This window comes from Chenopodium album, chromosome 4 (assembly GCF_948465745.1).
Source record: "Chenopodium album chromosome 4, dcCheAlbu1.1, whole genome shotgun sequence".
Lineage (NCBI taxonomy): Eukaryota > Viridiplantae > Streptophyta > Magnoliopsida > Caryophyllales > Amaranthaceae > Chenopodium > Chenopodium album.
In genome coordinates this window covers 55,878,664-55,903,583 of record NC_137837.1, presented here as the reverse complement: position 1 = coordinate 55,903,583, position 24,920 = coordinate 55,878,664, and the positions used below count along the sequence as shown (strand labels likewise).

The 24,920-nt window shown below is 36.4% G+C and overlaps 1 protein-coding gene across 2 annotated transcripts; it reads right to left on the bottom strand.

The window, feature by feature from the left end:
• Positions 1–94: 94 nt before the first annotated feature.
• LOC145629143 (ubiquitin carboxyl-terminal hydrolase 25-like) lies at positions 95–24,697 on the bottom strand. Of its 2 annotated transcripts, XM_081681675.1 has the most exons (9): positions 24,212–24,697; positions 23,200–23,689; positions 23,040–23,115; positions 22,853–22,945; positions 15,222–15,308; positions 14,251–15,110; positions 13,426–13,551; positions 554–697; positions 95–432 (listed from the first exon to the last, which is right to left on the bottom strand). In XM_081681675.1, exons 1-8 carry the CDS (start codon positions 24,387–24,389, stop codon positions 592–594), a joined length of 2,016 nt encoding a protein of 671 aa, XP_081537801.1. In that variant the 5' UTR covers positions 24,390–24,697; the 3' UTR covers positions 95–432; positions 554–591. The 2 variants fall into 2 exon arrangements, with proteins under 2 accessions (XP_081537801.1, XP_081537800.1); XM_081681674.1 differs by having other exon boundaries at positions 95–697.
• Positions 24,698–24,920: the final 223 nt, after the last annotated feature.

Here is a 24,920-nt window from a genome sequence, read left to right as displayed (position 1 = left end):
AATAAATGGTGGTAATGTGCTAATAGTAAATTAGTAATTAACGTGCATGTTTGTCAGTTTATTTTATGCTTTTATATTCATCATAATCATAATCATAACAATAACAATAATAATAATGAATGCAACTCTTGCACAGAGCAGAATAATACAGAACCTCAAATCTGGGGTATAATTTCATCTCTCCGGCCACATTTTACAGATAAAAATTGTTGCACATCCATAAAATGGGATAAGTTTAGAACAAAAAGGATACTATAAATGTAGCTGAATACATCAATTTCTGAGTATCTCCATCAAACAACTGCAAAACCTACCTCAAGATTTGTACATCAAAGCCTAACCCTGAAACGTTACCATCTGACTGGTAGCAATCACTTTCAGCAGCAGAATAGGCAGAAAATAGCCGTCTACTTGATATGCATCCACCGGCAACTGTATAAAATGTATACGGGGGAGGCCGCATAGTAAGCATCCCCGAATATTACAATTAAGTTTACAACCCATTCCAAATTAAAGTGGAGTCTGCTAATGAAATTCTGAAAGTGCCAGATACCTTCTTCTGCCATGCGATTCGAGAATAATAACTATGAACTACTTCTGGCTGCTGAATGATCTAATGTGTTCGATAAGGCTTCCTTTCAAAGATCCAGGAATTTGTGAAATAAACGTAGATCTGGCATCAGCAATTAACATGTTCCTGTGATACAGCACCAATAAGAAAATTAGTTTCAAAACCAAAGCACCTTAGTCACAAAGTTGTAAATTATAGACTCTAATAGCAGGTCATCACAGAGAAAATGGATGTAGGTGAGGGCATCCAAGGCATGATTTAGCATTCACTGAAAACAATTTATCAGATGTTCAACTACCACTGAAAACCTATTTTTGATTAACACAGAAAATTTTTTTTAAGCAAAGCAACGTTTACGAATTGAAGAACACATCTGCTACAGCAGAGCATTGAGGAAATTTTACAGCAAACAAGTCATTTTAAATCGACCCACACCAGGGCGACAAGGTAGAACCCCCATTTTATTCTCCATGGGAAAGAAGCATGGGCTTGGATGTTATTGTTAAATTAAGTCAAATACACCAAAATGTTTACAAAGTTATGCAGAACCCTAGCTCCTTGTTTTTCCTAAAACCTATGTTTTAACATGTAAATATGCCAAAAAATTGGCCTACACAAAACATCTAGAACTATATTCACCTTTTGCTAACAACTCTGCATCTTCACAGATAAGATGCCACCTTACAAGCAACATTTAGTTTAACTGTGTGAAAAACACTTGTATCTAAGACTCACAAAGGTCAACTAGGGCTTTGGCCAAATGCTTGGCTTGATTGAGGGGGAGAAAAAGAGAACCATCTACAGCCAATTAGCATTAACTTAAATGCTTTTGGAATATATCTGAGTAACCACCAAAGTTCCTCCAGATTGCCATAAAATAGAGATACTACAGAGAGCTTCAACAGCGGATGCTTTTAAAACCCAACAAAATCAAACTGTTCAGTACCCTAAAGTGACCAAGGAAAATTACTTCCCCCATATTCCAACCAAATAGCCAGCGATCTACTAGCAAAGACTAATTATATAATCTCTTTTCAGCAATATGCCAACAAACAAAGTAACTTATAGACATCTCAGATCTCTTAACTTTAGCATACGCATGCTGCAGTCTACTAAGCTATGAGTAGACTTGTCAAAACAGCTGGATTAAATATAGTTTGCAGGAAGATGCAGAAAACAAGTCAAGTGCCCACTTTTTTAAATACCAATTACAATTTACAAACATATTAGACTTATGTGTTTAGTTGTTCCCCATAATTGCAACCTAGCATAGTATTTCCTCCGTTCCACAAATATTGCAACAATTACCATTTTAGAAAGTTTCACATATTGCAACATTTCCCTATTTGCACATGTTTTCTCTCTTTCTCTCTCATCATCACATGGGTTCCTATCTTTATCCCTCTCTACCTCTCTCCTCTTCTTAAAATCCATGCTCCCTTCCCATGTTGCAGGGAATGGAGGAAGTATTGTCTTCTTTTTATAAACTTGTTGCCTAAACTATATGTTCACAACTTACACGGCCCAGGGTTTCTAAATAAAGGAATAAATAAGAACTTGACTTCACGGTAAGTGATATGCAATTGCAATAAGACTACGCAAATCAGAGACAAGTCAATCTGAACATGAACCAAAAATTAATAAAGCTTGAGGAGATGAGAACTGATCATATCTCAACCCCAAATGTGATAATTTTGAAAGCCGGCATGAACCAAAAAAAGACCAGACCTAAATATACATGAACCAAATTAAACTCATCCAACCCTGAAATAACATGTCAAAAAAGGATTTTACCAAAAAAAAAAAAAGAAAAAGCACATTTGACCAATTATTTCACCCAGGTTGAACAAGATTCTTGTTGTATGTGCATATTCATCATCCCAAAACCAAAAGGTAACACCCAAATTGACCAGTATGGCAGATCTAAGCTTAAGTGGATGAGAACTGATCATATCTCAACCCAAATGTGATAATTTTGAAAGCCGGCATGAACCCAAAAAAGACCAGACCTCAATATACATAACCCAAATTAAACGTGCCCAATCCTGAAATAACATGTCAAAAAAGGAATTTTTTAAAAAAAAAAAAAAAATTAAAAAACCACATTTGACCAGTTATTTTACCCCGGTTGAACAAGATCCATATTGTATGTGCATATTCATAAACCCAAAACCAAAAAGTAACATCCATATTGACCGGCATGGCAGTTCTAAGCTTAAGTGGAGGTAGGTGCACCAAGTTAAGTGAAATCAATAAGACATTCAAAATCCTCCCACAAGAATAGTATTGATCCCATTTTTAGTACACTTTGACAGAGGAATTAAGGTGCACAGGAAACATACACTGAGAAGCATTATCCCAAAACAGCTAATCCCTATTCTAAGGAGTACAGGCTGCAGATGATCTCACGTCCCGACCCCCTGGTGTCGCACTAAATTGGCTCCAAAGAGGAATGGAAGAAAATTCCAAAATCCAACACATTTCACAATCAAAAAAATGTTTCAAGCAACACTTTTTAACATGGAAATCCTCTGGTGCACAGACCAAACCTCAGCTCAGAAATTTCCCTCCTACGAGTCCTATCTACCCAATCCTCAAATCACAAGGTATAATGCATGGATATTCTTAGTCATGTCCACTGAAAGATACAACAGCAAAGAGAAATAAGGGAAATAGGCTGTTCTCCAGCAATTTAACTAGTTAGACAATGGCACAAAATCTAAAATATCTTTTGACTGGCCTTTGAACAACCCGTGGTACTCTTAAATACACGCTAACTCAGAAAGAAACACACAGCATATAATAAAGGTAGCAGAGAGCTCATTGATTTTACCCACTTCCCTCTATCATCAGAGTATCCAACTCATGAAGCTACACTAATAAAATTTCCAGTATAACAAAATTTTTCATTGTCCAGCACCTCTAGATGACAGAGTTTATCACCTTTCATTGATTTTTCAAATAACAATACCTTTACATATTTATATTGTATCACAGTTATAACTTCAATCAAAACAGAAAAAAAATACGATATCAAACCAAAAAGCACAGCCCTATCCTGAATTAGATTAGTGCCATTAAGGAATGAATTTAGAACTAGATAGAATCAATATTTCGGCAAAATTACAAATATGTGAGGGATGAAAAAAGTTCCAGTCACATGTTAAATCTATTTGAAATAAATTAGGGAATGCCTAGTGAGCATCAGTGTAGCTAGAAGCTAACAAGATTGTGTCCTTCACTCCTAAATACCAACCAAAAAAGAAAGAAGAAAGAATAGGGAGAGCTGAAGAGGGGGAACTAAAGAACATAAGACTAGCCCACCCAATCCAATAAATCCTTTCATTTAGTTCAAACCAACTCATAGAAATATATCACTAGTACCACAAACATTAACATCCTTATGCTCCAACAACTCATGTAATAAAATCAGAAACTGAGTCTGTAACTGGATTAGACGACTAGCTGAACATTACTGGGAGCCTTAAAATAGAATCTACCATTAGTTGTCACAACAAAGTGCAAGGTAACCCATCACTCCTTTAGCGCTCGAGACAAGTGGTACATCAACCCAAAACCAACATTATGGCAACATCATCCTTAGAGATCATATTAGGGTGATAGTTTTAGTGACAGGTACATCCTAAGAGCCAACATAGGAAATTCAGATACACGAGGACATGAGGTATTACATAGCACAACCATGACTTTTTGGATACTATAATTCATCATATGAAATGGCAAATTTATGGATCATTAGATACATAGCTCTCCCCCACCACCCACATCTCTGATACCAAATAAATCCCTCTAGCGTGTCCATGATAATTCAGTAGCAAATTTGGCAAAAAAAAAAATTGCAAAAATAAATTTCAAGGGCATACTGTACAACTCTTGTGTAAAAGGGAAGATCTCAACCTACAAGGATAGACTGTTCAATATATGTAACTCTCACATCACTAAAAAGCCCAACTTCAAGGACGGACCAGACACGAGCCAATACAACCTTGAAGCAACATGATACATCAAACCTATGACCTATCAATCCAAATAGAGCTTATGAAATTAAATTATCCAGGTTCCCATTGTCAAACCATATAATAAAGATTTGGCATGAATGTCAAATATGGGAAAAAATTCTACAAAATACTATCCTTTTAAATAGCATGGCGCAAAATAAAAACAGGAAGACACTCTTCTCAATCAGGGCACAAAAAATAGGGCACAACATTTTACATTCTACAAACAATTTTTTTATCAAATATGTAAACATGCAACTAGATTGAAGGAAAAGAGGGCCAAAGAAATTTTTCCAAGGAAACTTAAAATACAAAATCCAAACAATTATATTTTTAATCACTGTCAGCTACTTTAATTGAAGCTTTATTTGACCCACATTTAGTTACATTAAAACCACTCAAACTTACGAGAACAATAACCTTATAACCTAGAGGCCAAGATAAGAGAGAGATTGCTTCTTCTAGTCTTCTTTATGATCTCAACCTCCCTACCATATTTTGTTTGTGATTCATAGCAGCAAAAGTATCCAATTTAAAGGTCAAGTTCTTATAAATCCTCATTCTTATGTGTCATATTGACACACATGCAGCAGCAAAAAAACTTGTTCTAGGAAACATAGGTCATAAGGCCTTCTTAAAATCACTGTGGTGATTCTAATATCACAAAAACCAAAAGGACAGAAAAAGAGAGAATATGAAGAACCGTAAAAGTGATGATAAATTGGTATATATACAGACCTCAACCTCAACGACTAATTTATTACAAAGAGCCTCACAAGCCACAACACTTCAAGAATGAAACAAGGATGCACGGATTCGTCAGATGGTAGCCGTCTCCCGTACCGGAAACGTTTCCTTCGAAAGTGGTACGGAAAGCCAATTTGGGAACGGCTAGCCTCTTGCTCGGATACGTATCGAGGACGACTTGGCTCATTTTCTGATGTTTCCTTAGATTTTCAGCCCATATTTTCAAAAAAAAAAAAAAAAAAAAAAAAACCAGATTATTGAAGTACTAACCTAATTTTTTATTTCCCCCAATCCTCAAAAACCCTAACAATTGCGAGTAGCGATTACCTTAGAGGTGCAACTTAATTCAATCCTCTGCGGTGACTGGAGACCACTGGCGATCACTCCGACCGGCGAGGCTTCGACTTGTTACTCTTCCTCTTTCTTCTAGCTCTTTTTTTTCTCTTTCTTCGCACCTTCTGTTTTCTTTTTTTTTATTTTATTTTATTTATTTTGTTGGTTATTTATGTGAATAATGTGATTAATTATTGGTTAGTATGGAGTATGTTACAAACAGTAGCATGTGATTCTTTTTTTTTTTTTTTTTTTTTATTTTAATTTGAGGTCACTGTTTATAGTGGTGTGAAAATCAATTTATTTATTTATTTTACCTTTTTGGTTTTAAATGGTACTTCGTACTATAATTTGTGTTCTATGGATTATTTTTAATTTTTTTTTTTTTACATTTCATGGATTTATATTTTGCTGATTTCTTTTTTTGTCGTACTCTTTTTTGAAATTTTGATTTTGTCGTATCCCGTTCCCGTACTCGTACCCGTTTTTGTGCCCATATCTGTTTCCGTGCTGCTTAGAATGACACATTTTCTGATAAGAAGTTTTCCCTCCAATTTATTGTTTTGCAATTTTATTCTTTTTATTATTTTATTTATTATTACAAAATCTAACATATCTTAAATTACCATTTTTGTCGTGAATCAAATAATATATTTTATTTTAGTAAATAAAAGAAAACATGTCCATGTTAATTTATAAATCATCAACAATAAGGAACTCAATTATATTTAAACAAATCTAAAGTTATGGAAAAATAATTTTAGACAATAAACATTTATAAAAACTCTTAATCATCAAAACAAAACAAAAAATGTATAAACTAATATCATTTTGAGACCTATAATTTCTTATTTGTATACAATTACTAATTCAATTTTTTTTTCATGCACAAAATGTGAGGCATAATCATACGTCAATTGTTTTTGTTGCATTTCTTATTATAATATATTTTGAATTATAAGTAAAAATGGATCTGAGTAATATCCGTCCATGTACGGGATCTAAACCAGTCTTTCTAAAGTCTAAACAGGTAACATACTTCAAACCTTAACATTACTCAAATCTTTTTAGAGAGAGAAGCTCTGATCTGTGATCTGTGATCTGCATGGTAGTCTGATCTGAGGTTGGTTTCTCACTCAGCTCTGATTATCATGGCTAAGAAGAAGAAACAAGCTACTCCACTCCCTCGATCTCCTGCTTTTGGATCTCTCTCCCCTACTGATCTCAATCGATTGAAGAACTTGAATGTGAACACTATCCCTGAGGTTGAAGATGAAACTGAGCTGGTTTCTCACCAGCTCATCTAGTCCATCCATCAGGAGGAAGGATTACTAAGGCTGAACTAAAGATTCTTGAGGATTCCTTTGCTGCTACTCAGTTGCAGAAATCCAATGAAGTGGTTCCTAGGGTTTACCCGGTTACTGTTCCATTGCCTGAAGCTACGAGTGTGCAACCAAATGATGCGATTCCGGTTGTTTCTGGGTCTACTTGTCATCCTGAACACCCTGGATCATCAAATCAAGCCAAGAATTCTGAGAACTGGTCGAGTTTGTTTCGAGGTAAACTGACTGCTAAGGGTGCTACTCTGAACTTTGTGGCGCCTATTTTGAAGAGTGGCAAACCTGTAGCTCAAATACAGGCAGAGGAGATTCAACAGGTAACTCTAAGTGGTGCAATGCAATTATTTTCTATCTTGTTGGTTTTTATCCCACAATTGCTGCTGTTCATAAATTCATTGCCCAAAACTGGAGTAATTTTGCTAAGCCGGAAATTTTTTGGCATGATGATGGTTATTTTATAATCAATCTGTGTTCAAGTGATGATAAGAATGTTGTTCTAAGTTCAGGACCTCATATGTTTAATAATAACCCTGCTATTGTTAAGCCATGGACTGATAAGTTCAATTTTCAAGCTGAGATACTTAGAACTGTGCCTTTATGGGTTAGGTTTCCCAATTTTCATTGAATTGCTGGGGAGCTGATACTTTAAGTAGAATTGGTAGTACAATTGGGGTGCCCTTGTTTGCTGATGAATGTACTACTAGGCAACTCAGAGTTTCCTTTGCTAGAGTGCTTATAGAAGTTGATATAACTAGGCCACTCCCTACCAGTGTCACTGTTTAAAGCCCCGTGGGTGAAACACTTGAGTTGAAAGTTCATTTTGAATGGTCTCCACCATTTTGTAAGAAGTGTGACAAAGTGGGGCATAACTGTGCTGCTCCTAAGGCTAAGCCTATTCATAAACAAGCTGTAGCTCAACCAGTTAAGCCCACACAGGAGAAGATCTGGGTTCAGAAGCAACCTGTTCCAGTTCCTGCTGCAGAACAGGATCAGGGAAAGGATCAAACTGCTGATGTTCAGCCTATTATTACTCCTGCTCATACCTCTTTTGCTGCTTTTTCGGATGCTGATTGGAGAGTGGTAAGCAAAAGAGCTAGGTCTCATGCTGTAGCTACTCATCAGAATGCTCCTAGAACTAATAATGCTTACTCTGCTGGAAGATGAGATTGCTGAAATAATTCCTAACGGGGGTGATGGTAATCCCTCTCTTGTGCCATGATTATTACAACCTGGAATATTAGGGGTCTAAATGACCCTAATTAGGTGACTCCTGTTAAGCAGTTACTTAAGGATCATTCTATTGATGTTATGGCTATTCTTGAAACTAAAGTTAAGTTGCAGAAGTTTGAAGCTCTGAAAAAGAAATTTGGAAGAGCTTTGGAGTGGGTTTGTAATTATACTTACTCTAGGGTAGGATCTGGGTTGGCTAGAAACCAGATGTTGTGTCTCTGGATATTCATGCAGTTGATGAACAATTCATTCATACAGTTATCACTACTAAAGATCTACAGCATCAGGTTGTTGCACCTTTGTCTATGGCCTGCATTCCATTCAGCATAGGTCCTCTATGTGGACTGGAATCAAAGCTCTAGGTAATATTCAGTTACCCTGGATTTGTATTGGTGATTATAATTCTATCCTCTCTTCAGAAGATAGGTTTAATGGTAATCCAGTCACTGATTATGAAGTTAAGGATTTCAAGGGCTTTGTGCTTGACTTTGGAGCTTGTTGAAATTAAGAGCAAGGGCTCCTTCTATTCTTGGAATAATAAGGGTCATGGTATGGATAGAACTGCTTCTAGAATTGACAGAGGGTTGGTCAATGAGGCTTGGTTGTTGGCTTATGGTCAGAGGCAATTTACCTTCCTCCCTCTCTTTCAGATCAGGGCCCTGTTTCTTGCAGTTGTGTCTTCTCATTGGGATATGGCAAAACTGGCCTTAAGAGTCTAAACACTAAGTATTTTGCTAAAGTTACTGATAGACTAGAAGAAGCTAGACTCTCTTTAGCTGAGATTCAGTCCCTAGCAGTACTAATATTTCTCTCCAAGCTCAGGAAGCTACTAAAATTACTAAAATTGAAGAAGTGAAATATTGGATGAATACTTATGAGAGTATTTTAAAGCAGAAATCTAGGGTGGATTGGATCAAGCTTGGAGACTCTAATTCTCATTATTTCTTTTCTGTTCTTAAGCAAAGGCAAAACAGGAATAGAATTGCCTCCATTTATAATACAGATGATATTCTGCTTAAGGATCCTGTTATGGTGCAAGATGAAATCATTGGCTTTTATAAGAAGTTGCTGGTCTGCTGCTAGCACTTGATATTGTTGTGGTTATGGCTGGGAAACATCTTACTTCTGAGGATATTGCTAATCTTTCTTCTCCTGTTTCTCACTCTGATATTGATCATGCTTTGGCTAGTATTGGAGATGATAAAGCTCCTGGTATAGATGGGTTCAATGCTGTGTTTTTCAGGAAAACTTGGAATCATGTGAAAACTGATATTTACAAAGCTGTCTGCATTTCTTTGACACTGGTGTGATAGAGAAGTCTTGGAGTTGTACTACTCTCACTTTGGTCCCAAAAATTCAGAACCCTTCCTATGCAAAAGATTACAGACCTATAGCTTGCTGTACTCTAGTTTATAAATTGATCTCTAAGGTCATTACTGCTAGATTAGCAAAAGTGGTTGGGTCAGTTGTGAATGATGCTCCCTGGGAAGCATATTGGTGACAACATTATGCTTGCTACAGAATTGATTAAAGGGTATTCTCATAAATATGTTACCCCTAGATGTATGTTGAAGATAGACTTAAGGAAAGCTTATGACTCTGTGGAGTGGAGCTTCCTTAATACTATGCTGGGTGAACTTGGTTTTCCTAACAAGGTTATTAACTGGATTATGGGGTGCATTACTTTTGTTTCTTATTCAGTTATGATCAATGGTTACCCTTCTGCTCCCTTTCAGGCAAGGAAAGGGCTAAGGCAAGGTGATCCCATGTCCCCTTTCCTCTTTGCTCTGTGTATGGAATATCTTTCTAGGTGTCTGCAGGACATGACTAAGAATCCAAATTTTAACTTTCATCCTAGGTGTGAAAAACTTGGGATTACCCATTTGATGTTTGCAGATGATCTTTTGTTGTTTGCTAGAGCTGATTTGTGTTCTGTTCAGCTTCTTTTCAAGGCTTTTCAGATATTTTCTATGGCTTCAGGTTTGCAGGCAAACCTGGATAAAAGTGATGCCTATTTTGGAGGTATCTTAGATCAAGAGAGAGTTGAGCTTCAGCGGGTTCTTGGGATGGCTAATGGCTCTTTGCCTTTTAGGTACCTTGGTGTACCTCTCTCTTCTAAAAAGCTCACTATCTCTGATTGTAGGCATTTAATTGAAAAGGTTACAGGCAGAATTGACACTTGGCTACTAAACACTTATCTTATGCTGGAAGATTTCAATTGGTTAAAAGTGTTTTGTTTGGAATCCAAGCTTTTTGGGCTCAAATTTTTGTGTTGCCAAAGAAAATTATCAAGGAAATTGAGTCCGGATTTAGATGTTTTTTATGGACTGGGAAAGGTAACCCCACAAAGAAAGCTTTAGTGGCTTGGAGATTTATGTGCTTGCCTAAGTCTTGTGGTGGCGGGAACTTAACTTCTTTAGAAGAATGGAACAAGGCTGCTATTACCAAGATACTTTGGGATCTTGCTAGTAAAGCTAACAATCTATGGGTTAAATGGGTTCACATATACTACTTTGCTGGAAAAAATTTGTGGACTGCTCCTATTCCCAAAAAAGCTTCTTGGATCTTGAAAAAGATCCTTGCTTCTAGAGATATTGTGAACAGCATAGGTGGATGGTCAAATGTTACTGTAAATGGTAAAATGCAGATTAAGAAGCTTTACAGTATCATCAAACCTCATGGTCCTAAGGTTCCCTGGAAGAGAATCATTTGTAATAATCAAGCTTCTCCAAAAAGCATTTTTATCACTTGGCTTGCTGTATTGGGTAGACTGGTTACTAAAGATAGGCTGTTGGCCTAGCAAATTCAATGTGATCCTTGTTGTTTCTTCTGCAATAGTGCAAATGAAACTGTGAGCCACTTGTTTTTTGACTTGCTAAGTTTTTCTGCTGAGTTGGCTTGGATTTCAAAGTATTGCAGGAAGACTGATGTTAGAAGTAAACTTATTGTCATGTGCTTCTTTTACAATATATGGCTGCAAAGGATATAATCTTTCTTGTTGCTTGCAGTGATAGGTATATGATGTATTCTGTCTAGTTTTGTTGTCCTGGTCCTTGCCCTTAGTACCCTTCCTAGAAGGTGGCTAAGTCTTGAGTCCAGGTAGTGTTTCTGGTTCTGCCTAGAACCCTTCCTAGAAGGTGGCTAGGCTAAACTGGATTCTAGTTTTTACTTGTTTTGTTGGCTTTGCTGGGTTTGTAGTGCTTGGGTGTTACAGCTTAGCTTTATTGTAAGTTGTAATTCTTCTTTTGGTAATAAAATTCCTATTTACCAAAAAAAAAAAAAAAAAAAAAACCTTAACATTACTCTCTTATCAGGTAGAAAGAGTATATATTGTTTAAGAGCCACTCACAGGTGGCATTCAGTCAGTCAGCCTACACTTCTGAGAACAGCTGAAGTAACATAAAGAAAGTTGGTGAGACTGGATTTCCTAGTTAGAGGCCCCTTAGGATACCAAGACTATTGTTAAGTTCACCATGAAAAGAACTCAGAAAAAAGCTGTTGAAAAGCAGATAATTCTTCCTGTCTGTCTTATAAAGAAGAATATGGTACTAAAGCTGTAAACCGCCTTGGGAAATCACAGACATTGTGCTATGCTCACTAAAGCATGTATGACTAGGTAGTCAACGTTTTGTAACCTTGTCTGCGTGTCACAACTTGGGTAGGGAAGATATAGATGGAGCAGCACTAATTTTCCTCTATCTTCAAAACTCTAATCGATTTCATCGCCAGTCTTTGCCAGCCAGTATATATATAGATCTATGGTGATATTCAAACACATCAACTCTACAAATTTAGGCCTTAGACAGCTAGAAAGATAAAGTGTTAGTGGGCAAGGGCTTATTGTCAATGGAAAAAATAATGGCCGGAGATAGTAATAATGAAACTAGAAGCATTGAAGAGAAGATAAGAGGACAAAAGTTGGGGGGGGGGGGGGGGGGGGGGGAGGGGGTAGAATAGGAGATGATATTTAGACAAAAAATGAAAGGGAGAATAGGTAAAAAAACAGGAGTGCATATTGTATTGTAATAATCTTCATAGTCCATACTAAATTTAATATCTCAACATTATTCTATTTTCCAATTAGGTGCACTTGCTTTAAAGAGGAGTGCATATAAAACAATGAGAGCATGTTTGGTTAGAGTGTTTTTTGATTGGAAACGGATTTAAATAAACCATTACCGTTACCAAGTGTTTGGTTGGAAGGTTTGGGTAACAATTACCATTACTCAAGCCTAATGTTTTCCACCCAATTGTTACCTCTCTAAAACCTAAGGTAACAATTACCCTTACCCTCCTCAAACAAAAATAAAGGAAGATAGGTTTAAGTGATTACTTTCCATGATTAAACCAAACGGTATGAGTTAAATGATTCATTTCCTCCCACTTTTTTGTTTCCTTTCCACTCCATATCCATCAGTCATACCAAACGTCTTCTTAATACGGTAATTACACATACTAAGTTTTACCGGGTTACCCAAAACAAGAGTAATGAAGCACAAGGTTCCAGCCCTAAAGGTGAAGATGAGTCTTCTATGAAGAAGATAGCATTTCAATACACTAGCGGCAGAACTTAAGGGAAAATTTTCATATCTCAGACGCGTCAAAGGTGGAATTATTGTGTATCACTGTATCCAGGTGTTTGTCGAGGATGAACATAAATATATCAGTGTAACAATATCGGGGTTTCTAGTGAACACTAGTTCTCTTGAAGAAGGCACAGGAGCATATGCAAGCCTCTTAGTAAATCACTAAAGAGAACTGTCTACAATCTAAGAACTACTGCCACTAACTGTCAAATTTGAGATCTTTCCTTCTCGTCGCTTATCTACGAGCCTCCTTTGTTCTTCAATTTACAATGCAATATTCATGACCATGCCCTCCCCTTCTATAAGAGTCAAACCTAACAACTTAACTCTGCCCAATATTAGAGAGTCGTATTTTCATTCAAGTTAAAAACAATGTGAGATGCAACACTTTGTACTTTCATTCAAATTAAAAACAATGTGTGATGCAAAGCTTTGACTGCAGAGCAAACAGCTTTGTTCAAGTTATGTAAAAATAACCAGTGTAAAAGTAAATGTTCAGCATTTCACCCAATTCAATTCAATATAAAATAACTTTGCAATTTTGACCAATCTTGTTCAAGATAAGAATACTGATCTAGTTTTAAAATTGTAAGACTTACTTTGGCTCTTTGTTATCTGTTGAGCTGCAAGCATCCACACACACCCTCTTCTTTGATCTCATGTATTCATAAACCTTATCAGACCAGCCACATGTTTGCAGAGCAAATGCAGCCTCCTTTTGAAGACTGGAGATTTAGTAAAATATCAACATAAGAAAAACTCTTGAGAAATAAATTCAGCATTTAAGTAAACTGGTGGACAAAAGCATATGCTATTCAGCTAGAATTACTACTAGCAATCTCTTACATGAAATTGACAAGAAAACATAACTCTACTCGACTTGGAAGTAAATCTGAATAAGCATCATATGATATGGATATCATGTAATAATCACCTAAACAAATTATATAATATATCTTATCATCTATACACTATTATATTCAGCTCAAACCTAAATAAATTCAAAAGACATCATGTCAAAACAAAGATACAATAGTAACAAAGAGTGCAACAAGCACAAACTTATAACAATCTCAGTTGTAAATAAGCATATCATCCTTTTCTTCTTATTCATCACCAATTAATATTCATATATTTCTGTTTTTATTTACGAACGTTGTTTCGTAACTCGAAAGTAGCTATCACATTAAATAAAAAGGAGTGTGTTGGTCAGGAGAATCATTCCACATGTTCTATGACGTAAGAAATTCTACAATTTGGGGGGGGGGGGGGGGGAGGGGGGCATAAATCCACTTCTTATGTTGGGTTGTGGGGAAGGGGGGGGGGGATTGCAGGGAAACTTGACTCTCCTTTGTTTGTTTACACATCCTACTAATGAGTTTGGGATGGAAGAAGAAGAGAGCGTTGTGAATAAAAACACATACAGTTCCTTAAATTCTTCAACTTTAGCCCGCGATTTGGCATCTTTGGCTAACAAAATGCATGAGTCCCTGTCTTCCAAATTTCTCTTGGAGCCTAAGGAATTATAACTCTGACCATTATGACAGGCACCATTGTCGAGCATCTTCCCTGCATTCTCTCCGTTTTCCAGCTTTCTCAGGCCAGAGAGATCACTGCGCTCATTTCTTTGACCATTATGGATGACGCCATTATCAATCACCTTCTTGGTAGTCTCTTTGTTTTTTAAGCCATTGTCTTCACAAAGACTTCCTTTTACAGGACCAAGATTCCCATTCTTGAGATGAGTATCACCATTTATCCAAACCTGGCTACTTGTAACGGCATTATGTTCACCATTCCTACACTTTCCATTGTTATCTTGCATTGAATGCACATTGTTTCCATTCATCTGCTTACAAACAGAATGGTTTGGTTTTCCATTACTTCTCATAGCTTCTTTTTTCTGAACATCAACTGTCCCATTATCACGACCAGAAACTCTTTTAGCAATTGAATTTGTGATGCCACTTAATTTATTTTGTAGAATAGCAGAAGCATCAACATTCTTACTGGCAAATGGAAATCTTTTAACGAGGGAAGGTGCATTAGATGATTTCATGTTCATTGCTTTTGCAGGAATAGAGCTCCTCGGAGATTCAGGCATGTTGCTGCCATTAATCCCATAAGGCTTCACTCCATTCAACACAGCAGTATTATCAACAGCAACAGGTCTCTGGCCATTCCGGGTGAAAAAAAGAATATAAGCTTTCTCAGAAAGTACTTCTTGCAAAGTTGATAATGTCACATAAGAATCATTGCAGCAATACCAACGACCCATAACATCCTGCATATATTATAAAAAGAAAGGAAAACCAAATAAAAAGATAATACGCAACCAATGAAAGATCCATTCATTAAGTCCGCAAATAATGCATGTACAAGGTCAAAAGTGAACCTTAATGTATGAATAATAATGTCCAGACTCAGGTGAAAATCCTGAATGCACAATGGTAGCAAAAAGACTATACTCAGGCTGAGGATCCTGCAAAATTCACATACAGATTATATAACAAATAATAGAAACAGTATAAGTTACACGGTCAATTTTGATGCAATCTCCTGTCCCCCAACTAGACCAAAAAGTAACAATTCTTAAAACATACAAAAAATTGACATCGACCACTAAACAAGCACCAAAAGCAAGACCCCCATGATCAACTCACAGTGAATACTACCTCTGTATTTTTTATCAACTCACTAAATATACGTAATTTAAGAAAACGATGAAAGAGATGAGTGGGTGTAAGAAAAAGTTGGAGATTGTGTGTAAGAAAGTAGGTGAACATAAGATAAAGTAAGAGAGTGTCAAAAATAGTATGAGTGTAAGATATAGTAAGGAGGAGGTTGTGGAAGGGGTAAAGATTGCAGGGTAAGAGGAGTGTGGTGGTTAACATAGTATGCCAAAATTGGAATAAAGTGTATAACCAGAATAATCTAACCTTAAATGGAGAGTGATGAGAAGTTGAGAACCACAAAAAAGACCCACAGCTACTTTGAAATATGACAGTTACACAGAAAGTACAAGATATACTATTTACAATTCAAAAATATTAACCCCACAACAGCAATAAAAGCCTTAACCAGAATGATGGGGTCGGCTACATGAGACATTATTGTATCTTCTTATTCTCCTATAGTGAGCTGCTATGATCATCCCTCCATTCCTTCCTATCAAGTTCGTATAAGACTTATAAACCCAAACTCTTAGTATCTATTCTAATCTTCCATAGAAGTCACCTTTGGTTTCCATCTTCTTCTTCTAAGACCCCCATGATCCAAACCCTCTACTTTCCCCACCAGCACATCTTCTAAGTCTTACTCTCACATGCCCAAACCAAACTCCAACTATCCTCCTAATATCTTCACTCTTAATTATATTGATTAAGGTGTTTCCACACAACCATCTCAGCCTACAAACTACAAAAAAAAAAGGTACAGGGACCACATGTTGAGGTATTTACACATAGAAACAAGGTTAATTGTTGTGCAAATAATAAGATGGGGTGATAAATATTAAAAATAAATAAATAACTTTTACAGCTGAAGGTTATGAGATAGTTAGGCTTCCTTGAGTGCTAGTACTTCTCTTCATGACATGCAAACCTTTAAACAGAAAGTCTAAAAAGTAACTAAGTAGGGAATTTGTCTATATTACACAATTGAAACTATAAAGTAGTAAAACTTTTAAATAGGTCCCTGAGCACCATAGATAGAAATTGATCTAATACATAAATTGTACTTCCTCTTATTAGATGAAACATAAAGAAATTGCAAGGGATTATATGCAAGGACTTAATTACGTTATCGTCCACGTGATTAGAGGAAAGGCAGTCTGGCAACCCACCCCATATCACTGCCACAATCCAAACACGACCCATTGCCCCAGTAGCACCTCCAACAGACTTCCCACCACCAACCAACACCATCACCAATGCCCCACCACCAACAAAACCTCATCAACCCCATCATCACATCCATTTTTGCACCACTTACCCACCAAATTCCACTGCCAACCCATTGCCCCCACCATTATCACCACTGGTAGTCACCACCACCCCATCAAAACCCATCATAAACCCTAACACCACCACCCACTAACTCACCCACCCAACCCCCCCCCCCCCGGGTCAAGTAACCTAAAGTAGACTGATAGAGTGAGTAAATTGAACAAAAATTAAGGGACAAGGGAAAAATAGATAATCGAGAGGGGAAAGAGTGATTGGGAGCTTGTTAATTTTCCAGTGGCCATATTTTGCCCAATAATCAATTCATTATGTCTACCCTTTCAGGGATAAGTTGTCTTTTTATCTTACCTTCAAAATAATCAAGTGCCATTGTGATGGACTATGATGCACGGGTACGCCAACCTCCTGCCGTTTCCCATACCGGGGACGTATTGGGGACGGGTACGGCCCGGATACGTCCCCAAGGCGTACCCTTGAAAAGTTTTACGGTGAGAAAATTTGGGGACAGCTTGGAGCAGCTTCGAAAACGTTTCGGGGACGGATCACCTCCATTTCTGACGTCCCCAATTGAAGCCCAACCCACTTTTTTTTTAAAACACCCCAATTTTACTTGCCTGATTTTGATTTCTTGAAAACCCTAAAAATTGAAGAAGCCACCTACAATATTGCGCCCCACGATTCCTTGGAGGCTACCACTTGCAGATGACACTAGTGGTTGGCGATCTACAAGCAGCCATTTCTGAACCTTCGAGAAGATGAGGAAGAAGATGGTTTTTTTTTTTTTTTAATTATCTAACATTTCAATAGGTAAAAGGTAAAGTTGCAGTAATTGTAATTAAATAAAAAGGGTAAATTAGCTGTAATTCTCTAACTTTTTTCACTCTCCTTTTTTTTAAAATTTTTTTTAGTCTTACTTATCTACAGTATTACTACGATTCGTACTCAGTAGTTTTTAAAAACATTGCGTGGGTCTTAGTTTTAAGAGGCGCAAGGCGCACCGAGGCGCATTATGTCCCCGGAGCCTAGGCGCAAGGCGCAAGGCGAAGGCGCACGCCTTGAGGTGGTGAGGCGCACTAAATTTTCTAAAACTTTCATTTTTGAAAACTAGATCATATATAATATTCAAAATAACATATAATCATATTATAAATGCATAAATGACATAATAAAGCATAGTTCATATTAAAAAAGACGGTAATAGTCTAAAACATGACATAATGAAAAGAAAAGAGGGTAAGAAATGCAAACTTGGTCCTCCAAGCTCTTCTTTTTTTGCCCTAAGCCCCTAAGTACTAGAATAATCCTAATAACCTAATCCAAATCATACTCATCACCCTCATTATACTCATTGTCATCCTCATCTCCCAAATAATCTTGATCGCCACCTATGTCTTCCTCCACTTCATCATCATCATCATCATCATCATCATCTAACCCCATAGATCTAGGAGGAACACTTGGAGTAGAACTAGCACTTGCTTTTCCTTTTCCTTTATCAACTCTTGAAGTTCCCGAGGTATCTCTCCTTGATGATCTAGTAATCACACGCAAAAGTGCAAAAGTTCAACAAATTAAATGACTTTTAAACTTTGACATCAAAAATATTGAAGAAAAGAAGAATAGAAAGAAAAGAGGGAGAAAAAAAAAACGTGAAACAGAGAAGAAGTGCAGAAGAACAGTAAAAAGAAGAGGGAAAAAAGAAAGGAAAAAAAAAGGAGAGAAGGAAAAAGAAGAGAAACTTACCGGTGATAGGTGGCGGCAGAAGCTCCGGCAGATCTGCTAGCGAGTGGAGATGGCAGCCAAGGTAGGGTTTGCTTCTCAAGTTCTCTGACTTCTCTCTCTTCTTTCAAATGTCGATCTATTTCCCTTCTTCTATCTTCTTTTACTTTCTATTTTTTATTTTAATTATTATTTCTATCTTCTTCTATAAGTTTCTATCTTCTTCTTCTATATATCACGTGACCTTTCTTTTTTTTTTTTTTTGAATTTTAAAACTGACTTGCACCTCAAGTCAATAAAACGCGCCTTAGCTGCGCCTTGCGCCTGACAAAAAAGCGCACAAAAGCGCGCATTTGGAGCGCCTTCCAGGGGACCCTGCGCCTCGCCTGAAAAAAGCCCCAAAACTGGCGCCTAGCTGCGCCTTGCGCCTAGGCGCGCCTCAGGCGCGCTTTTTTAAACTAAGGCGTGGGTTTCCTCAAAAAAAAATATATCAGTTGGGTTTTTTTATAATCATTTTTCTGAATTTTAATTTTTCTGATTTTTTTTTTTGCCGTATCCTCGCCGTACCCGTTTTTTAGAATTTTTATTTTGCCGTTTTTCGTCCCCGTATCCGTACCCGTTTTTGTACCCATATCCGTTTCTGTGCAACCTAGGTGATGGATGTTCTTATTTCTAAGGGTGAACAGCACAGTCAAAATTTTCCTAAATCTGAATAGTTGCAACGGGTTCCTAAAGCAGAACCAGAATTGGAACCCCTGATTTAGATTAAGATTCAAGATACCATGTCATTTCATAAACTTGAATAGTCATTTCATTAAAACAATGTATTACATAGTTTGAGCATAGATATTATATATGATTTGAGCCTATATTGTTATTCTATCTTCTTTTTTTTATTAGGAATGGGCTTGCATTAATATATGACTTGGGTTTAAATAGCAAATTCCGGTTGTGATTCCAATTTTTGGGCACTCGACTTCCGGAACCTGTTGCAACACACTGCCCATTTTGTTACCCACAAGGGCCATAACCAAGTTTGATGGTTTTGGTTCCTTCCCATTCCTGGTACCCTGCCTTTTGCTCATCCCTACTTATTTCGACCTCATTGCTGTAGTGCTATAGAAGAGGGGGTGGTGAAGAGAGGTTCAGGTGGAGATAATCGAGAGGGGAAAGAGTGAATGGGAGCTTGTTAATTTTCCAGTGGCCATATTTTGCCCAATAATCGATTAGTTACGTCTACCCTTTCAGGGATAAGTTGTCTTTATATCTTACCTTCAAAATATTCAGGTGCCATTGTGATGGATGTTCTTATTTCTAAGGGTGAACCGCACAGTCAAAATTTTCCTAAATCTGAATAGTTGCAACGGGTTCCTCAAAAGCAGAACCAGAATTGGAACCACCTGATTTAGATTAAGATTCAAGATACCATGTCATTTCATAAACTTGAATAGTCATCTCATTAAAACAATGTATTACATAGTTTGAGCATAGATATTATTATATGATTTGAGCCTATATTGTGATTCTATCTTCTTTTTTTTTATTTAGGAATGGGCTGGCATTAATTTATGACTTGGGTTTAAATAGCAAATTCCAGTTGTGATTCCAATTTTTGGGCACTCGACTTCCGGAACCTGTTGCAACACATTGCCCATTTTGTTACCCACAAGGGCCATAACCAAGTTTGATGGTTTTGGTTCCTTCCCATTCCTGGTACCCTGCCTTTTGCTCATCCCTACTTAGGGGGTGGTGAAGAGAGGTTCAGGTGGAGATAATATAGATGGTTGCCTGATTTTTTTAATTTCTTTTTAACATTGAAGTTTGAATGGAAAGTTGGAAAACATGAGCATGATGGTGAAGGGTTGGAGAAGACGAACATGGAGTGTAAGTGCGGACAACAATATGGTGGGGGTTAATTTTATGAGATTAGAGGCTTGCCTAGATTTAAGGGAGTTGTTAGGAGGATAATGATTAGGAGGGAATTTGTTAGGGGGGAGTAATTAACGAAGGGAAACTGTTAAGGGGACTCATTTAAAGTAAGTTTGGCACAAGATAACTTACTACTAGGGAAACTTATTCTTGTGGTTGGCATTATATGGAGCAATCACTAGCTGCTAGTCCTGCTACTTCCTGCTGCACATTCTTCTTCTATAATTATTTTTGTTTCCTTAAAATCATTTAAATATCACAATATTATTAAGTCAAAACAAACAAATCACATTTTTACATTTTTTCAACAAAATCACTTAAAAAATTCTCGTCCAAAAATTATGAGTATAATTAAATTTATGGTACATTTATACAATAGTAATCTGAAAAACAAAAACGAAAAAAAAAATCTCACAAAAAAATCTCGTCAAAAGAGAGGGGAAAAAAGAAGAATAGTTCAAAATTCAATTCGGACCATCATCGAAATTTATAAGAAAAAAAATTTGTTTTGAAGAAATCAAGTTAAAAATTGAAGTTAAATTTTTTAAAAATAAACTGATTATTGAAAATCAAGTCAACAATTTTTTTTATAACTGAAAATCAAGGTCAAAATTAGAGTACTTATAATAAATGAAAATTGAAATTAATAAATTATTGAATTTAAAAAAAAAAAAAATCACAATACATACCATTTCTGAAAACAAACTGAATTTATATTGCAATTTCATGGCTATGGATAGAGGAGATAGAGAATTTGGGAACAGATTGGAAAAAGGGGGAAACAAAGAAAATGGGTAAGTTAGAATTTGACCGGGTAATTGTTACTCTTTGGGGAGGGGGGGGGGGGGGGGGAGTAATATATTACCCTCATTTGAGAAGAAATTTTTACAAGGCCAAAAGATTAAACTCAATCCAGTCCAAGGTTACAAGCCCATAACTATTACCCCTTTAAATTTTACCTTCTATAATCCAGGAAGGACCTAGGTATATAAAGATATGGTACTAGAATAAGGATGATAGTTAAATACTTAAAATTTAAAAATAAATATAAATAAATAAATAAAAAAGAAAAAAGAAGGAATTCTTAGAGAGTTCATGCGCTTGCAATTCTTAATATTAAAACGCTTTAAAAAATCACATATGCCAGAGCTCATGTTTTCAAGAAACAGCTAATATGTGGCCTAGCAATATCGCAATGATCATATTAAACATTGTATTGTAGTATTTGGCTGTTAATTATTTTGTTATAACCATCATATAAATCTATATGTAATTCAACTTGGCTTGTGTGTTGTGTCCTTTAAAAATAATTATTATTAGAAACGACTACTTAGATAAACAGATGGAAAATGTCTTGCAATCAATACCTAGTGGTAATTAGAATATAAGATAAGAAATATTCAGAACGAAGTAAATTTGTATAAAATAATACTCCCTAATTCCAACTTGGATATATTTGTGTGGACTAAAAAAGGATAGCTAAGATTGGAAGACTTCTAACTAGCTCCTTCATGTCCATAAGTAAATTACAGGTAAGCAAATTAAAACATTTATAAAGTATTTGTTGCATCTAACTATAACTAACTTGCCTTAGATGGGTTGGCCCTTTGTTTTCAATAACAACTTATTTGGCCAACTCTTAAGTTTGACTCTTATGAAACATGTTCCATATTTTCATTTTATGCATCATTACATGTGAAGTGTTCTTAAGGCGCGAAAGGAAAAACGCATCAAAGTAACTAGGCAAAGCGACTTACAAAAGGTGTTGTGAGTAGTGCTCGGGTCGCTTTTGGGAACACACAAAATGTGCGCCATGGGCTACTTCTTGTTTGATTATTATAGGGAGAATAGTGAAATTGAAAAAGATATTTTATGTGACTCGCCTCCTACCTGCCTAACCAGATCACCCTGCACTGATTGCCACATAGTACATACCATGATTCCCTCAATATTACTTCTGATGAAGTGAATGATTCCACATGTCACCCCACTAATGACTCCAATCCTCCACTTTTCTACTCTATCCAACAACATACAATTATTATGAAATCTTAAAAAGACTTGGAAATGAAATTAGCATCACCACAACCATGATATGATCAACACATCTCCCGAGATGCCACAACTATTCCCACAATCGCAACTGAATAATGTATTTGAATACTCCAAATTTTGTACATACAAACATCTTTTTGATAGGCATGTACTCCCACAATTGCAACTGAAATACGTATTTTAATGTTCGAAATCATTGACTTGCTTTGAAATTAATTAACACCAAACCAATCTCCAACCTCTGAAACACTAAGCAATAGGCATGCAGGTGACAAGAATTTAATTACTAGCCTATTCTACAAAAGAGGTGACAAAACTAAGTCGTATTTAGTAAGAAAAGCGAAGGATATAAGCTCACCTGACTTGCTTTGCACATGAAGCTTGAAAGAACCAAAATTTCTTCAAATGCAATCACCCTATCTATCTTTCCGCCAAAAATTCCCTCAAATCTCTGCCCATTCAAAACACAGCACAGCTCATTATCATTTACTAGTATCCAAATAAACATTTGAAGTGAAAAGGGAAATGAAGCATAATCAACCCACCTTAAGCTGGACTACAAGTACATTTGGTGCTTGAAGAATGGACATTTGTTTCTTAGCAGCCACTAGTTTCTTGCATCTAAACAGGCAAAAGTAAATTACATAAACAGAGAAGAAATCGATGATATTTATGAATATAAGTTAAGTGAAGGAAATAGCTCACCTCTCACATTTGTATTTATTATTACCATCTAAAATTTCAGCCTGAAAAAATCTTTTCATGGCATCTTTAAGTGAACTGCAGTTAGATATTTCAAGGCAAATATCCATGATCTCATCGACCTTATTTGACTCAGTTCCACAAGAAAGGCATTTCACCTGACTTTGCAGAGAACCCCCAAATATCTCCTTCACAATGGAAGCCCCAACAAAACTCTCTCCTCCGCTTCCATTGGAAACTTTCCTAGCACGCTGCTGTTGCAATTTCTTCAAGCGAAGGCACGTGTTGTGGCAAGCATCAATGACATAGCGGAGGAACTCATGAGCATCTTCCTGCCTACCACACTTAAAGTGCTCTGCAAACAACCTGAGGCAGCTCACAATCTTTGATGGTGCGTCAAGTGCTAAATCAAGGCTCAATGACCGAACAATCCTTTTCTCTAATATACAGAACGGGCAGTCTCGTTTTCTATCAGGCTCAGATGAAGAATCACCTGCACATATGATATTTAACCCATCAATTCCATAAAGAATTCCGGCAGCTAATTCGACTAAATCCAATGAACTAAACAATAAATTGTAGCAACTTTAACCCTTGCTAAAGCTTATATTGAAAAATATCACAGAAAAACATTCAAAAATTCTAATAATTAGCTAAATTACAAATCAACAAGTCCAAACAATTAACACATAAAGATCTTCATTGAATTACCTAATATGAGAAATCACCCACCATATAACTTATACAATCGATTTCGAATTGTGTTCAAGAACAGGAATTTGCCAAATTATTCTCTAGATAAGCTCAATAAGACAATAACAGAGAAATTTAACACAAGCATAAAACAAATCCAATAAACTAATGGTGGCAAATAATAAACCTAATAAAACCATATCAAATTAATAACTGATGCAATCATACCAAATTCAACAATTAATGGATGAAAACAATCAACACAACAAATTCAAAAATTAACCACAATAAAACTCGAAACCAAAGATATAGAAAGACATACAATGAGAAGAATGTTGATTCTTGAGGCAAAAATTGGCAAGAGGAGGGGTATAAGTAAGACACTGAAGAACAGAATTAAGGTAACAGGAATTGCCGAGATTCTTCAACCCTAAAGGGCCGCCATTTTTGCGTTTTTGGTGAACAAGACTTGGCTGCCAACTCATTTGCAAGCCAGCCATCTAATAACAATATGACTACAACCACCATCGAAGAAAGATAAACTCAAACTCTTTCTCGTCTTCGTTGTCGCGTCTTCGCCCCTCATTGATCTTCAATTTCTACTTTCGGCTTCGCCACCGTAGATTCGCCCGTGCGCATCCGAATTGAAATAAGGTAAGGCCGTGTGATTATGTGGGGTTGGCCGTGTGATAGTGGTGGTCGAATACAGCAGTAGCTTCTGCCGTTATACACTCTTCGTCTTCGTCTTCGTCTCTCCCCTTCTTTTTTTCCTCTCTTTCTGTTTTGTTGTTGAGGTTGTGCTTTTTGTTTGTTTGTTTTTTTTTTTTTTTTTAAGAATGTGTTTATGTGTGAAGTTTTATCACTTTTGGAAAAATTATAAAATTACACCGTAAAAAAACCAAATTTTGATTATAACACTACAAAATAAAAAAAAACGTTGGATTCAAAAAAATATATATATATATATAACTTTTATTGTAACACCACAAAAAACTATAGCTAAGCAAATAGCTTTGCCCAGCTAATTTGGT